The sequence below is a fragment of the Sciurus carolinensis genome, chromosome 17, assembly GCF_902686445.1.
Source record: "Sciurus carolinensis chromosome 17, mSciCar1.2, whole genome shotgun sequence".
Classification (NCBI taxonomy): domain Eukaryota; kingdom Metazoa; phylum Chordata; class Mammalia; order Rodentia; family Sciuridae; genus Sciurus; species Sciurus carolinensis.
The window spans coordinates 24,999,573-25,017,005 of NC_062229.1; the positions used below are offsets into that span (position 1 = coordinate 24,999,573).

Sequence of the window (17,433 nt, forward strand, 5' to 3'; positions counted from 1 at the left end):
CCCACGTGCCTCCGTTCCCATTAGCAACCGCAGGCTTCTAAACAATCCGTTTTACCTCCCATCTTCTGCGGTCCTGCGAATCTCGGTGATCTTGGGCTTGGCAAATCCCTGCCTCACCTCTCTAGCTCCTTTAGGCTCCTGACCCCGCCTGCCGCCATGGTGAGTAGCGGACTGGCCAACGCGGAGGAAAGTGCCGCGGCCTGGGCTGGAGGCGCTGAGCGGGTGGGTCCAGAATGACGGCGCGTCCTCAACGTGTCTGAGCCCAACTCCTGAGCCTGAGGTAACGAGACTGCGCTGGGCGCGAGAGTCTCGGTTAATTTCAACCCAAGCCCTCTGGGATAATCCGGAGCGAATCCCGCTCCTAGCAGCCTCTCTCTGTCGCCTTGTCCCTCTCTGCTGCGTGGGGGGTGCGAAGGCCAAGTCACAACTCGCAGATGATGAGCAGTTCAGCGCCAGGTTTCCACAGAAACTTCAATTTACACTCACACGTACGCGCGCACACACACGTTAGCCAGCATGATCAGTTGAACGAATCCAACTTTCTGATGTGGATCTTTTCATTTTTAAGAATTCAAGCACCCTATTTTACAACTAAAGACGTTTGGGTTAATATTTTCTTGTATTACACTGTTCAAACAATCCCTGAACTGGGACTGTAACCCAGTGGTAGAGCACAGGCTTAGCATGAGGCTTTGGAATCAGTCCTCAGTACCAAAAAAAATGAATATAAGAAAAGACTACTTAGTCCCTCCAGCAGATATAGCATGCCAATTAAATGGCATTCCTACATAGAGCCATGTACAGTACTGAAGTTGAAGTGTTCAAGAAAAAAAGGAATGAAACCAGGTTTGGGAGTGCTGCTTAAATGGGCTACTAAAACACCTCAGCAATTAGACTTCCTACTAGGTCACCAAAAACCAGATAATTCCTGATCATTCCTTACTTTTCGTGAGCTTAGAGCCTGACTCACTCCTCTTGATTTCCCTAAAATATTATGAAAGTGATTTGGAAAAATGATGATGATAATGTCACAAAAATTGATTCTAGTTCATGTTGTATCTTCTGTCATTCATTAACATCAATTCAATTAACAAGGGGAGTTTTGGAGTGAGATTTAGGTTCTTCATTGTAGCTAATTCTAGGGTTGTTAAAATCATAAATGAAATAATACATACAAAATAGCACAGTACATGCTAAAATATTAAGCAGTATTTGACCTATACTCCTTGGCTGCTAGCCCAGCCTTCCAGGGTTTACCTTTTTTTTTTTTTTTTTTTTTTTTTTTTTTTTTTTTTTGTGGTACTGGGGATCGAACCCAGGGCCTCCTGCTTACAAGGCAAGCACTCTACCGACTGAGCTATCTCCCCAGCCCGGGTTTACCTTTTAAGTATCTGTAAAGCTGTCATCTGGTTTAAAATAAAGACCAACTAATGCCTGTTTCCAAATCAAATACACTTTTTAAAGCTGTATTCAGTGGGATAAGGTTAAGTTGCTAAAACAGACCAAAAGACAGTGACTGAACCAATTCAGAAGTTTATTTCTTTCTCACTTAGTATCCCATCTCACTGCTCATTTCAGTGAGATGAGTAGGTCAGTGGTGTTCCCTGAGATGGGAACACAGGTCCCTTTCATCTTGCTGCTCTTCCAGCCTCTGAGGCATTCATGTTGTATGTGAGGCTCATTGAGTCACCACTTCTGCCAGGCCTCATAGAAATAGGATGTTACAGAGATGTACCCCTATCTTAAGATCCAGGCATTAGAAACAGCCCACATTTCTGTTCACATTTATTCCTAAGAAGTAGTCCCATGACTGCACTTGACTGCAAGGAGGCTGAAGAAATATCTAGCTGGAGCAGCCTTGCAACCAGGGGGAACCACAGAATTTTTGTGTGTGTGTGGTGTTGAGGATTGAACCCTGGGCCTTGTGCATGTGAGGCAAGCACTCTACCAACTGAGCTGTGTCCTCATTCCAGAACAACAGAATTTGATGGAATACAGCAGTCTCTATGATACGTTATCCTGTATATTTTCATTATTGTTTTTTTTTTAAATCAAATCTTCAAAACAATTAAATTACTTCTCTCTTTTTCAGGCAGAGTTGGGCCTAAATGAGCACCACCAAAATGAAGTTATTAATTACATGCGTTTTGCTCGTTCAAAGAGAGGCTTGAGACTCAAAACTGTAGATTCCTGCTTCCAAGACCTCAAGGAGAGCAGGTATCAGGGGACTCTGTGGAAACCAAATAGGAATGTGGATGCTTTCTGGTAGCCATTATGGGATGCTGGATCATGACAGTTCTAGGATTGTCATGATTAATTATTTACTGAGAGCAGCTATGCTGAAACTCCTGGATATACAAAATATAGAAATCGTATTGTGACATAAGCAGTGAATCTATTATCAAACGTGCACATGATGATTATTATGAGATGGCAGAGTTTATGACATGTAATCATGAAATTGTGATGGATTCGTGGATTAATGATAAGATTCTATAACTTTATTTCTTTAGATACTGGGGATGGAGCCCAGGGGCACTCTACTGCTGAGCCACATCCCCAGTCCTTTTAATTTTTATTTTGAGAGAGTGTCTTGGTAAGTTGCCTAGGCCCTTGCTAAGTTGCTGAGACTGGCCTTGAACCTGCAATCCTCCTGCCTCAGCCTCCTGAGGTACTGGGATTACAGGCGTGCACCCCTGTACCCAGCTGAAGATTCTGTAACTTTCATTACTTGAGTTATTTATTAAAAGATTAGAGACTTCAAACATGGCAGTTAGGAAGGCTGTGCTATTCTTGTTGAAGAATTAGGAAAGGGAAGAACAGCAGGAAGCCTTGAAAAACTTGCTGACTAGTACCAAAATTATTAGTTGATTTGAGGCAAAAGACAATAAGTTTTGTTGGATTAATAATGGGAGGTAGTTAAATGTCCTGTCAGATGTAAGTAAAAAAACCTTCAAGTGAGCTACAGTTGTCATAAAGTCATGAACTTAGGAGATCCTAAGCAATTTAGCAAGACCCTGTCTCTAAATAATATATAAAAAGGGACTGGGGATGTGGTTCAGTGTTTAAGCTCCCCGGTACCCACCCCCCAAAAAAAGAAAACCATGAACTTCACTCAATAACAGAGGTCATCAGCCTTACACTATTATCTATTCAATCCATTGACTAATCTGGTTCCTTAACTCCAGCAGATAGAAATAACAATTTAATGGGCAAGAACATGGTATGCTATATCAAAGAATATAGAAATTATTAATGTACTTAATAAGGACTTTTATTTAAAAAACAAAGTTTGGGCTTTTTAAAAGTGGTTAAACTCTGTTGGGTAGTTAAAACATGAAAGAATAATAAATCACATACTATTATCCTAAATATAACTGTGCCTAGACTTATTGTAACTGGATCTTGCTTGATTGTTACTGTTGGGAAGAGAGGAAGATCAAGATGAGGTTGGGGTAGTTGCTCTTGGTCTTGCTGAGAGACTGAGGGTAAGGGACTTTGGAGTGGGGAGGACTGTGTTACTGTGAAACTGTCATTGACACTAAAAAGCATATACAGAATCTTTTTCAAGGACTCAATGTCAGACATGTTGCTAAGATTACTGAGAATGGTTGTGGGTTTTATCACCCCCAGAGGGATCATAGGCAGGTCTCCCCTCCCTCCTAGCCTTGTGCTCCTCTCTGTGTAATTAGGGGATTGGAGAAGATGGCTGGCTCCCTTTCAACCCAAAAAGATTTTTAATACTATTGTCAATTGTGATGTTCATTTTTGTGGGGTGGCACTTTACACTAAGATAAGTTATATTTTTTTTTCCCCTTTGGGTTTCAAGAATGCTAAGAGAAGCAATATATAATTGCTTCTTATAACTAATTATAGTGGAGATTGAAGTAGAAAACATTTAATATTGAAAAATTAAATTAAAAAAGATGATTTTGAGTGTTTCTCAGCATGTGTTTGTATTATCAGATGTAAACATTTGAAGAATTAACCATAATTTAATCATTTAAATAGATATCAGAAATCAAGTTTAAATTATTTTTAATCTGTTGCATTAACAAAGAAGGTTCCTAGAGAGATTTTCATTATAGTCCTTAGTCCTTTAGGTAACACTGATGTGGCTTTCTTAATTTTTGTTGTATTTGTAAGCTGTTCTGTTGTTCATTCAGAAGTTCCAGATCCTGGTTGTTTTCCAGGCTGGTGGAGGAGACCTTCACTGTGGATGAAGTGTCTGAAGTTCTGAGCGGGTTGCAGGCTGTGGTGCATAGCGAGGTGGAGTCGGAGCTCATCAACACTGCCTACACCAATGTGCTACTGCTGCGGCAGCTGTTTTCACAGGCTGAGAAGTGGTACCTTAAGCTACAGACAGACATCTCTGAGCTTGAAAACAGGTAATAAAATTTGTACCTGCAATTGAGGCAGTAGAGGCCCAACCATAATCTTAAAAGCCAGTAAATGTCTTTGCTGCTTCTTTCCTTGGGGCTAGGATGTGAGAAAATTTGAGTAGGGTAGCAGCAGAGCATGCAGATACTGGGTAGTTTTCTTAAGTACCACTCAATGTCCTTTCAAAATTCTGTTTCTGTTATTCCTAGGTACTACATAGGCCTTTGAGATTTACGAAATTGCTTCCCAAGTTATTATTAGTTATTCTTTGTTGCACCTTTGTTAGCTTGGTCAGTATTACAGTTGGTCATTCTAGCTAGGTCAACTAAGAAATAGAGATGATGAATCAGATGAAAAATTAATTCCAATATAATAGATACCTTTGATTCTTACAAGTAGCATTACAAGTTATCTTTAAATAGGAAATATAAAACAGTTTCTCATTCTAACAATGTTGAAGAGCTGATTAATTTCAAAAACTATGGTGAAATTGGTGAAGTTGAAACTCATTCTAAGCCAAGGCATCCTAGAAATGAGGAAAGACTGACCACCCTGCAGCCTGCTCTCCAGGCAGAGTGTTGGTTCATGTGAGCACGTTGAGAAATGCTAAGAGCAGCCTGTGGCAGGGAAGGAAAGCCATGGAGCTTCTGCAGCTGTAGAGGGTGACTGATGAGAAAACTCTTGAGAAGCTGCTGTGTTAAGATGCTTAGAAGTGTGAGCTGTAAGTGTGTTTCGGTCAGCTCTCCTTTTTTCTGCACAGCTCAGTAGATGGCTGTATTCCCTGGAATATGTGGTTCTCATCTGCAGTAGATATTGGGGACTGATTTCATTTTCTAAGGTTGCTTTATTAAAAATCAGCTTGCCTTTCTTAACTAACAATGTATACTATGTAACAGCAACCTCCTCATAGAGTCCCAAAAAAAGAGACATGGAGTAAGACAAATTTCACTGATATTTATATTAACGTTGCAATTTACTTCTAGCAACATATATTGTATCATTAGCAGGTACAAAATGCTGTGGCTGGTTCAAGTTTGAGTCCTTGTGGTTTGGATTTTCAACCATTTGTAATTAAATCTCATTTTTTATGTTGTAAAATTTTGTCCTCCTTGTACTCTTTCCTCTAGCTTTTGATAGGTTGGTACCAGTGATTTTATTCTTTTCTCTGATACAAATTTATTCTAAATGAATATTCTTCTATATTTGCTTTTATCCTCAAGAGAATTATTAGAACAAGTTGCAGAATTTGAAAAAGCAGAATTTACATCTTCAAATAAAAAGGTAATTTTTGGTCATTCTGAGTCCATATCTTAATAGCTGGTATTCAAAACTCTCAAGGCACTTAAAGCATTCAGAGGTCAAAGTGACAACTCTCAAGGGAGTAACTGTGAAAAACTGCTTTTGTCTGTTATGACCCCATGCACACACACTCCCTGCAGTCCGGTCAATCCCAGCTGTGTAAACTCTCCACTTGGCTGATGCACAATGCAGGGTTTAGGGTGAGTCAGACCTGAGCTCATATTCCTGGCTCTGCCATTCCATAGCTGTGTGACCTTGAACAGATTTCCTGAGATGACTGAATCTCATCTGTCACATGGAGACAATACTAGTAGTTAGTCACTTGTCTTCTAAACATTCTCAATATGTGTGATGATCATTTACCATTCCCTTTCATAGACATACCATAAACCCTCCAGGTTGTCAGATTGTTAAACACAATTGAGAGGAGTTAATGTAGAGACCCTTAGAAAACACTTTCTAGCAATTCCTTTGGAACATACTTGTGGCTAAGAAATTTTCTGGGTCAGAGGACATGGATGCTTGTTGTTGTTGTTTAGTTGTAGATGTATACAGTACCTTTATTTGATTTATTTATAAATCAGGATCGAACCCAGTGCCTTACACGTGCCAGGCAAGCACTCCACCACTGAGCTACAGCCCCAGCCCCATGGATGCTTGTTTTTAATATGTAGTACTAAACTGCCAGAATATTCGCCCAGTTATTGTTCGTCTGTAGTGTGGTTGCCTAAATTATTGGTAATAATACATTTTTAAAAAATATTTCTTGTGGGCTGGGGATATAACTCAGTTGGTAGAGTGCTTGCCTTGCAAGCACAAGGCCCTGGGTTCAATCCCCAGCACCGCAAAAAAAAAAAAAAAAAAAAAAAAAACAAATTTTTTAGTTGTAGATGGACACAATACCTTTGTTCTATTTACTTATCAATTTGTGGTGCTAAGGATTGAACCCAGGACCTCACACATGCTAGGCAAGCACTCTACTACTGAGCCACAACCCCAGCCCCAATATTACCATTTTTCACAGTCTGAGGTTCATGAAGAAATCTGTTTTCTCTCCCACAGATGAAAATCCCAGTCCCTAGATGCTAGGATCTATATCAGGTCCAGCTTTGATCTCCTTCCCTCCTTTCCCTTCCATCTTTATTTCTTAAAAAGGTTTGGGGTGGGTGGTTCTCATTTTTATCTTTAATATGTATCGGGCATTGTGGTCTGGACCTGTCTTAGATCCTGAGACACAACAGAGTAACCCAGTGAGAATCCCATACCCATGGCACGGGCATCCCTGTGCATATGTTTATACACAGTGTCTTCCACTTAGCAAGTGCTCGATGAATAGATGTGATTTACTCTGCTGATTTCAGTTTGATTTCTTTATTTTGTTTCAGCCCATCGTAGATATTACAAAGCCAAAACTTGTTCCACTTAATGAAAGTGGCACAACAGAACTCCTAAACAAGGTAATGTTGTCAACATTTTGAGCAATGGAAAAGCTCTCGTTCTGTCCTCTCAGTTCTTTGCCTGAACAACTCTAGGGCAGAGGAACAAAGCTGACAGGGGGTTGTCTCAGTGTTTGATGCGCTGGGGGTAACTAGTCCCTCAGCCTTTACTTCATGGTACCAAATGGGCCAGAAGAGGGCATGTGTACCTTCCAGAGAGTGTGAAGCAGCTCTTGAGCACACCTTTCCATGGTGTGAAGAGCACAGGATTTTGGACAGTGCTTTTGGATAGACACTTGAAGTTTGTAATCCATGATAACAATGAAGGATTTTTTAAATGTTTTATAAAATTCACCAGTGTACCAATAAATATTTTTTACTATTCCTATATTCTCAGCATTATGCTAGATGTTGTTAAAGATTTTAAAAAGCAGTATAATACTCATCCCTCACTCTCAAAATGTCAGAAGGTAGACTTCATATTCCAGAGGAGAGATGGGAGAATTCTCTTGTGTGCTGTGGGCATGATGGAGTAGCAGAGAAGCCACAGTTCCAGTGGGTGAGGACAGGCACTTGGGTAAGATGGCGCCTTAGCTGGGCCCTGATGATAAAAGGCAGATTAAATTGTCAGGGAAAGGGAAAGGGGCCTGTGGGCAGGGGAACAGGCTGGTCAGTGGTGAGACGCAGACAGTGCCCTCGGATGGACCAACACAGGTTGGGGTGTAGAGAGACATTAGACAAATGACAGGTGACTGTTCACGTTCGAGCTTCATAGAGCAAAGGTGCTCAGCCTCAGGTTGGTCAGAACCATTTGGGAGCTTGAGGACGAGATGCTGAAATGTTGAAGTGGTGTTTTCAGGGTAAGTGTGCAGAATAGGGCATGAATAGACCCATGCAGGATTGGCCAGGTGAGAGAGAAGAGGGAACCCTGGAAAGTGGCTGGGAACAGAGGGTCGAAGGAGGAAAGGTGTGTCTGAGGACTGAGAGAAAGGAACTAGAAGTCTCTGAGCCAAAGCTAACTCACAGGTATTGACACTGGTGGGCTGGGTGAAATTGGGGTTCTGTTACTAACCAGGGCTTGTGGATTTTTAAGCTATTATGCAATTTCAATTTAATTTAAATATTAAGATTCTAAGTAAAACAAGTAATAATTTCAAGTATTAAAAATATTTTGGGTAAAATAATAACTGTTGAATTTACTCACAAAGGAAATTTTAAGACTTCAAGAAGAGAATGAGAAATTGAAGTCAAGGCTGAAGACCATTGAAATACAGGTAACGGAGACATCCTTTAACAAAATTATTGAGTTTCTTACAGATCAAATACTGATGAGTTCTCTTTAAATTTTGATTATAGGCTACAAATGCATTGGATAAGAAGTCAAAACTAGAACAAGCACTACAAGATTTACAGCTTGATCAAGGAAATCAAAAGGTGAAACAGTTTTAGCTTTCTTTTTCACATTTTCTAAATAGAATAAAGTTATTAACTTAAAATTAAGTCTTAGTCCCTATTCATTTTATCCTGCCCCTGCCACTCCCTAAGAAAAATGCCACCATTGTCCTGCATTGGGACTGCCTTGCCCAGGAATGGCCAGATGAGAACCAGCACCCTCCCCTCTGTCCATCCTTGGATGAGTGTGACAAAATCAAATTAATAGGGGCTGGGGAGATAGCTCAGCTGGTAGAGTGCTTCCCTTGCAAGCACAAGGCCCTAGGTTCAATCCCCAGCCCTGCCAAAAAAAAAAAAAAAAAAAAAAAATCAAATTAATATAGTAGTTAGAGTCTTCAGACCCAACTATACGCAGCCACACTGTACAATGCAGGGAAATCCAGGTGGTTGGTCTGCAGGCTCGGCTGACTGATGACTGAATGTGGCTCCCCCTGCTGGAAGTCAGGTGTGCAGTGCTGTCCCCTGTGGCCTCTCCACGGAGTGTGGATGCTGTAATGTGATTTCCAGTGAGAGGGCCCATGTGAGTGAATGTTCAGTGCAGGATGACTTTTCTAGCGGTCACACTGTTGTTATAAATGTCTGCTAAATAATTCCAAACTCTGCTTCACGGGGTTGTTAAACTGTTTCTATGAAAAATGTTAAACATATACAGAGGTAGAGAGACTAGTATGATGAACCCCCACTCAGCTTTACCAGTCATCCCACATGGCCTGTCTCGCTTCATTTCTGCTTCTCCTTTCTTCTTTCCTCCTTCCATGTCTTTCTGATGCAAATCTCAGACACTGTATCTGTATCTGTGGATATTTTTTAAACAGGAAGATACTTTGTATATGGTTTTTGTTGTTGTTGTAAAACAATTTTTATGATTTCAGGAAGAATAATAGAGAAAAAATATATAATGCACTTAGTACAGTAGCAGGGACCTAGTAATTACTAAATTAATAGCCTGGATAAGAAGAAAACCTGCATACCTAGAAAGGAAGTGCTTCTCTAACTCAAATAGGAAGTTCATTTCCTGAGTCATTTTTTCTGGAAGCATTTCCCGACCACCTCCTTGCCTAAAGGTGGGTCCCTTCTTTGCTCTAGTCAGGTGAGCCTACCTCTATTATGTCACTTTTTTTTTTTTTTAATTTTTACAGACTGCTTTTTGATTCATTGTACACAAATGGGGTACAACTTCATTTCTGTGCTTGTACACAATGTAGATTCACACCATTCGTGTAATCATACATATACATAGGGTAATACTGTCTCAGTCCATTATCTTTCCTTATCCCACCCCCTCCCATCCCATTTCCCTCTACACAATCCAGAGTTCCTCCATTCTTCTCTTGTCTCGCCCCGCTGCCCCTCGTTATGTATCATCATTCACTTACCAGAGAAAACATTCGGCCTTTGGTTTTGGGGCTTGGCTTATTTCACTTAGCATGATATTCTCCAACTCCATCCATTTACCAGCAAATGCCATAATTTTATTGTATATGGTTTTTATAAAAGGAAAATATGTATGGTTTTAATCATGCCAAGAACCATAGATTTATGAAATAGAACTGAATGTTCCAGAACAGCTTCATAATTTCTCAAAAGTAAAACAGTTTCAAACAGTCTTAGATGATGAATTTGTTTAAAAACCATTTGGGGCTTTGCTTCACTTTCGTTTTAAGATTTTGGACACAAGAGATAAAATTTTGGACACGAGCAAAACAGACACGTGCATTTACAAGTCACAACGAAATAAAACATTTTTAAAGATTAGATTTCAAAAATGAGCAAGGACCTTTTGCTGAAAAGACTGCTTCAGATCTATATGTTTAGCTATTATAGGCTATTTGCCTATTGTATCAATACAAATCATTTTTCTATCATCAATTTTGGGGAGTCAAAAACAAGCTCCAAATAGAAGATCCATATTTCTGTTGTCAGATTGTGCAAAAGTGTGCATAGCTCATTAATATTAAAAACTTAAGGCTGGGGTTGTAGCTCAGTGGTGGAACTCTTGCCTCACATGCGTGAGGCACTGGGTTCAATCTTTAGCACCACATAAATAAAATAAAGGTATTGTGTCCATCTACAACTAAAATAACTTTTTAAAAACTTAAAATCTAGTAAATTTAGAAAAACCATGTTTTTAATTGACAATCATTAATTATGTTCTTGTATTTTTATAAACAATGACTAAAACATATCTACTAAATTTTTTATCTAATTTTTAAATTATTTTTTCTACCTGTACCATTTTGAAGACTCAAAAATTTCACCAGGATTTTTTTTAGTTTGGCTTTTCAAAATGAAAGCTATTTTCCATCTCAACTCTGGTACACACATCATTAGAATTTTGAAATCTCACCTCTCCCTCCCTTTTGAACTGGAATAGTAAGAGTTTGTAACCATATTTTCTGTATTTGGAATTCAGTGACTCCTGAGTGTCTGCTGCATGCAAGAGGTCACACCCTTGAGCAGGGGCCGGCTGGCAGCCCAGGCCAGTGAGAGGCTGCGGCTGCACGTGCGCACGTCACACGTCATCACTTCTTTCCTCTCTGATGTTGAATCACCATTCTAAAACAGTTGTTATTTAGGATGTCAACATAAAGTCACATTCATGTATTTCATTTTCATAGGATTTTATAAAGGCCCAAGACTTGAGTGACTTGGAAAACACAGTTGCTGCTTTAAAGAGTGAGTTTCAGAAGACACTTAATGACAAAATGGAAAACCAGAAGTCCCTGGAGGAGAACCTTGCAACAGCCAAGCACGACCTACTCAGGGTCCGGGAGCAGCTGAGCATGGCTGAAAAGGTCAGAAGACTGTGTTTAAGGGATTTGTCTGTTCATGTCGTATTAGCTGGTAAACAGTGTAGAGGACACGTTCAAATTATTTTTACTCAAGGTGTTAGCAAATGCGTGTGCTAAAGGATTATCATTTCTGAGCATTGAGATTCTTCCATCTTCAGTGGTAAAGTATCTGTAATGGTGAGCAATCTCCTCTCCTTCTATGGGGTGGGAAAATGCTGCCCTTTGGCTGCATCTACCCTTGTCCCCTACATCATTTGGCTTGGTCCTCCTACAGCCTGGCAGAGGAATGAGTGATTTTTTTTTTCTTTCAAGATTCCCGGGGCTGGGGAGATAGCTCAGTCGGTAGAGTGCTTGCAAGAGGCCCTGGGTTCGGGGAAAAAAAAAAAAAAGATTTCCGTACCTTTTTTGTAATTTATATGAATATGTAGAGAACTCAATTCTTCATTTTAGGGGTTAGACTCTTATGAATGTGGAGCTAAAATTTAATTAATTAAAATTTAATTAATCCTCTTCCTAAAATATTGATACTACTTTGGGATTTGAAAAAAGATGTGTTTAGTTTACCTGAAAATTAGTTTAATATTTCACATAGATTTCCCATACCTAAGTGAAATATGCTTGGGTTATTTGCTGACATTTTACTTTAGTTATTTGCTAAATAATACTTTTCTTGGCTTCTCATTTGAAATAATGTTTTTAAAATTTAGATAGTCGTCTTCATTTTACCTGAATTTCTTTTGTTAAGTAAATTATATAATAAGTAAATTTGAAGCAAAAAATAAGCATTTTCATCATATTCGTTATTCTTTGCTTAACTATTTCTTAGTAATGGGCTGATGTTTTTCACTAAGCAGGAATTAGAGAAGAAATTTCAACAAACGGCTGCTTATCGAAACATGAAAGAGATTCTCACCAAAAAGAATGACCAAATCAAAGACCTGAGGAAAAGACTGGCAAAGTAAGCCAGGCCAGTCCCACCCTCCGTCTCCCCCTGGGTTGATGTTTGTTCTCTATTAAATCTGAGCTGTGTCCGGAGGGCTCAGGCAGGAGAGTAGGTGCTCAGTCTTCTAGTCCAGAGGCGTTCTTCTGGGCCTGGTTTCATCCCTAAGGCCACCAGCACTGCTTCTCAGGTATAGCCAGACATTTACACACACACAGTTATAGCAAGATGCTCTGGGCACTGCGCTCACTGAACAGGATGCGGGGCAGAAGCAAGCAGCTGCGAGGCAGTGGGCATCTCTCCCGTGTGTGTCCTCCTGGCCACGTGTATCCTACCTGCTGGGGTCAGTTTTGTCATCAGCACTTTTACCTAGAAACTCAGTTAACATTTGCCTTTATCTAAGTTCCAGAGAAGAGAACTAGAGTGAATTCAAGACCGGATTTGTCCTTTAGTAAAGGAGATTTATTAACCCTTCACTCACATAGTCATATCAGCTGTTGTCGTTGATCTGAGGATTGGATAATTGTACTAAAATATAGCAGATCTAGATGCCAAATATAGACCTGGAGTCTAAAGGGACCTTGGGTTTTCTGTGGCAGAGATCCCCAAGGTCACTGTTATAATGCCTTGAGAGCACGACAGCGCTGATGGTAAATGAGGAATGCATTCCTACTGGACTAGTCCCTGCAGAGGCTCCTCGTAAACTTGTTTGGTAATGACAACATCACAACAAAAAGTATCCTTACACACTCTTAATTTATATCTCCAGGTATGAGTCTGAAGATTAAAAACGGAAGATTTCTGGAAACCACCTCAACATGGACTAAACAGCTGCCTCCCTCCTCAGGCATGGATCTTGAAGCATTTTGCCATATCTCCGCTCCCTATTTTTCTAATATTTAGACTTTGTTTCTGATATTCTGAACTAGAATCCCTATTTTCAGTTGTCCAGTGGAGAAGAAGAAATGTCATGGCTCTGGCCGATTGCCCCCGCACCTCTGCCAGGTGCTCCAGGGCTTAGTTCAAATACCGTGGGAAACCCTTACAGGAGGAAGAGATTTTTCGAGTGGGAGGAAGAATCTTAGCCTTTTGCATTAGCATAAAGACTATATCTTTTTAATGAATTAAAGAAGCTAACAATGTGTTTAGTTGTGCATTCCCCAAAGGTAAAATAAGTAATAGTTATTAGTTATTACAAATAAACCTTATTTTTATTACTGATGAAATCTTACTTCATTTACTCTATTTGATCAAGAAATGTATGAATTCATTGAAAATGTGAATAGTATCAAAGGCAGCATTTTCACCCATTGTAAGAAAAATTATCAGCAGTGGACATGAGGATTTGGTTAACTTCTCCCATCTTCCTGCCTTAAATGTTGTTTAAGAGGAGATGCCAACATATTTGGCATCTTGACTTACTGTGATTTTGTGCTACTGATGGAGAAGTCAGATCCATCCCATACTACAGTTCAGAAAGCATTTGGATTTGGTGTAAATGTAATTGTTACTTGTACTTCCAGAATATCATTTTAATTACATGTGAAATAAGAACTCTTCTTTAAAATTTGTACTCAGAGTCAGTCACCAGACTTCAGTTTGGATTTCAGATTATTATTTGTGTCTACAGTAATAGCTTTTACAAGGTGTTTTAATACATTTGTTATGGTTTAGATATGAAGTCTCCCAAAAGCTCGTGTGTGAGACAATCCAAGAAGATTTAGAGGTGAAATGATTGGGTTATGAGAGCCTTAACCCTGTCAGTGTGTTACTCCACCTGAATGGATTAACTGGGCAGTAACTGTAGGCCGTGTGACTGAAGGAGGTGGGTCGCTGGGGGTGTGCCTTTAGTGTGTATATTTTGTCCCTGATGAGCAGAGCGCTCTTTTTGTTTCCTTGTTGCCATGTCCTGAGCTGTTTTCTTGTCACACCCTTCTGCCATGATGTTCTGCCTCACCTCAGGCCCAAGCAATGGAGTTGGCAATCTGTGGACTGAGACTTCTGAAACCATGAGCCCCAGATAAACTTTTCCTCCTTTACATTGTTCTTTCACAGTGGCAAAAAACCAACAATGTTCTTTGGTCCTGCTTTTTTCAGGTGTTTTAAGTAAATCACTAAGAAATGGGCATCCTACCAGCAGTTGTGTCATGGAGCAGTATGCTCTGAGAATAAATAAAATGAAACTCACAAACTAGTAATGCTTCAGAAGAAAGCACTTAGTCATTTTTCCATTTCCAAAAACAAAAGTGTCACATCCTCCGTTAGCACTGCTGCTAAGAGAAGCCATTCCACTTCCACAGGTGAAGATCTTATTCTCAGAGAAGAGCTACTGGTCAGAGGATACGTCTCATTTTTATTCAAACTTTTAATATCAGCCTTGAATCCATTATTTTTTGTAGGTTTTACATTAAAATGTTGAAGAAACAAATGATAAAGGGTAAGATACTCCCCCCCACACACAAGAAGGGCGAAGGCAATGTTAAGAAGATGGAAAAAGCAGAGCAGGGAGAGAAGAAAAATCCAGTAACAAGCCAGCACTCACTACTCATTTCTTCGCCTGTCTCCATGGCTGAATTGCTCATCAATATCTGTCCCACAGGGCTTTCACCGAGGACTCCCATCTCACCCGGTACTGATTTAGCTCAAATTGGTCCCCTCTCCAAAAGTCCATTCCATTATTTGTGGACCAGTATCTTCTATATAATTCAGAAGCAGCACTTCCAACTAATGGCTGGTGTGGCCTTCAGAAACCACTTAATTATTTTCTCCCTACTCCTTTCTCAGTTTGATGAAAGAAGGCATGTGGAGAAACCTATCTTGCTAGGTAGAACATCACCTGATTTTTTTGGTAGCAACTTTGAAATATTCTGTGTAATGTGTTCCACTTGTTCAATAGCAAATTCAAAAGTCTTTCTGAAACCTTAAAACCTAACTTATACCAGGATTAAGATAAGCAAATAGGCACTTTGGTGTTAATCAACTTAATTCTTATACTTAACAAGCACGTTTTAGTGCTGCTGGTTTGTTTGGTTTTTTTTAAAAGCCTACCCCTCAGCAAAATGTAGTATAAAATTTTTGTTTCTTTTAGTAGTTGCCCAGTGTTAAGATTTCTTTCACTTAACTGGAAAAGAAAGCCTTTTTAGTCTATAAATTATGGATCCCTAAGAATGTTGATTCAAGCCTCAAGCTAATTTTTAACATACTAAGCTGTACAGATACAAGCTGGTGGCCATCACATGCAGTTTTGATCTAGCTTAAAAATTCGAGGCTTCTGCTAAATTGTGACTCAGACTTTTGTTGACAAAAAATAAAATGTAAAGGATTTATTAATTTCTTCTGGTTGATGTGTTTACTTTTTACTACATTTTGAGTGCTAAATGTTTAAATGATCATTTGCTTTTTTTTTTTTTTTTTTTTTTTTTTTTTTTTTGGGTGCTGGGGATCGAACCTAGGACCTTGTGTTTGCAAGGCAAGCACTCTACCGATTGAGCTATCTCCCCAGCCCCGATCATTTGCTTATGTCATAAGTTCATAGGGAAAATATTACAGCACATTAAATATGCAATCCTATTGGATACAGCCTTTGCAATTTTATATTTCCATTCTGATTAACTGAAAAGAATTTATAGAGATGTTTAAATTTCTAATGCTTGGGTTGCAAAAATTTGGCAGTAATGATTTCCCTCTGCTTATGTGTAAAGGCCTGTGTTCAAAATTTTGCCTTAGAAATTCAAGACATGATTTATCTCACATAAGCAGAAAAGCTGTCTCGGCTTTTAGTATTGCATATTTAAACAAAACAGTATATAGACAAAATATTTTCAACATGCTTAGGAAAAAGTTTCATTTTCTGAAGAGAAATATTACACTTATGAAAGGTAATAACAACTGCCTTGGAGAATAAAGACAGTGGAGTGGGGACAACTGGCTGAGCCATTGAGGGGGAACTGTGGCATTATTTCACACTGTCATCAGCACCACCAAAAGAGCATCCTGCTGTGGTACCACCTACTTGAGAATGTGACTTAGTGAAAGAGTAGTCAATCCCTTGCATTACATAAAACATCGCTTCCTCCTTTTGTACCTACAGGACATCATTTAAATTTTTACAGATTTAAAAAAATATATTGCTATTAGACAAAGCAAAATTGAACTTTGAAAATCCTTAAGTTTTAAAAGTAGCAGTGGACCTACTGTCAGATTAACACCTTATTAGATGAATTTTCATGTATACTTGGAAAAGAAATGTCACCTGGAACTAGCAAGGATCTCTTCCTAAGAAGAAATCATAGCAGGCTAAACTCATTTGTGTGTATGGGTGTGTGTGCACGCATGCACGCACATGCTGCAGATAGAACCCAAAGCAACCCAGATGCTAGGCAAGCACTCTACCACTGAACTACACCCCCAGCCCTTTGTCTTAAGAGCATGAAAAATGGTGTATCAGGATTTCAGCAGAGTGTGACAGATAACATCATTGGAAAAGTCCTAATTGGGTTCTTCAAAATGTGAACCCTTGAATATGGATGTGGGTACAGGTAGTTTATTTGGAAAGTAATTCCAGGAAATCCTATGGAGACAGGAATTAAAACAGATTGAGAGTCACCACTGTGGGCAAACGGGGCTCAGTGCTACCGGGGATCCTCCAAGAAACTGAATGGAAACTTCTCTGAATTCTTCCACCGAGGGTGAAGGAAGCCGAGGTCGTCACCCACCACTTTCTTCCCCTCTCTGGTTGAATGTCAAACCTAAGTTATCAAATCCTTGCCATGTTCAGCCTTCCCTGTATGTGGACCAAGTTCACCCCTGTAATCAGAGAACACCCTCAGGCAAAGAGGCCTAGAAGCCACATGTGGGGGTTGGTGTCTGAAAGCAAACTCAGGAAGAGATGGTGGTTTAGTCAGCTTTTTCACTGCTGTGGCTTAAAGACTTGACAAGAACAATTTTAAGGAGGAAGAGTTTATTTGAGGGCTCATGGTTTCAGAGGGCTCAGTTCACGGACACCTGGCTCCATTCCTTGACGCTGGAGGCAAAGCAGAACATCATGGTGGAAGAGTGTGATGGGGGGAAAGCGGTTCACATGATGATCAGGAAGCAGAGAGAGACCCCACTTGCCAGATACAAAATATACACC

The 17,433-nt window shown here is 39.7% G+C and overlaps 1 protein-coding gene and 1 non-coding gene across 2 annotated transcripts; one reads left to right on the plus strand and one right to left on the minus strand.

Annotated features, from left to right (window-relative positions):
* Position 1: 1 nt before the first annotated feature.
* Lztfl1 (leucine zipper transcription factor like 1) lies at positions 2-13,520 on the plus strand. Its single transcript, XM_047531125.1, has 10 exons — positions 2-159; positions 2,093-2,217; positions 4,194-4,388; positions 5,601-5,661; positions 7,065-7,136; positions 8,324-8,389; positions 8,472-8,549; positions 11,186-11,362; positions 12,214-12,317; positions 13,069-13,520. The coding sequence occupies exons 1-10, from the start codon at positions 157-159 to the stop codon at positions 13,085-13,087; spliced, it is 900 nt and encodes a 299-aa protein (XP_047387081.1). The 5' UTR covers positions 2-156; the 3' UTR covers positions 13,088-13,520.
* Trnat-ugu (transfer RNA threonine (anticodon UGU)) lies at positions 1,298-1,366 on the minus strand. The gene has a single exon. It is a non-coding gene; the product is annotated as a tRNA-Thr (tRNA).
* Positions 13,521-17,433: the final 3,913 nt, after the last annotated feature.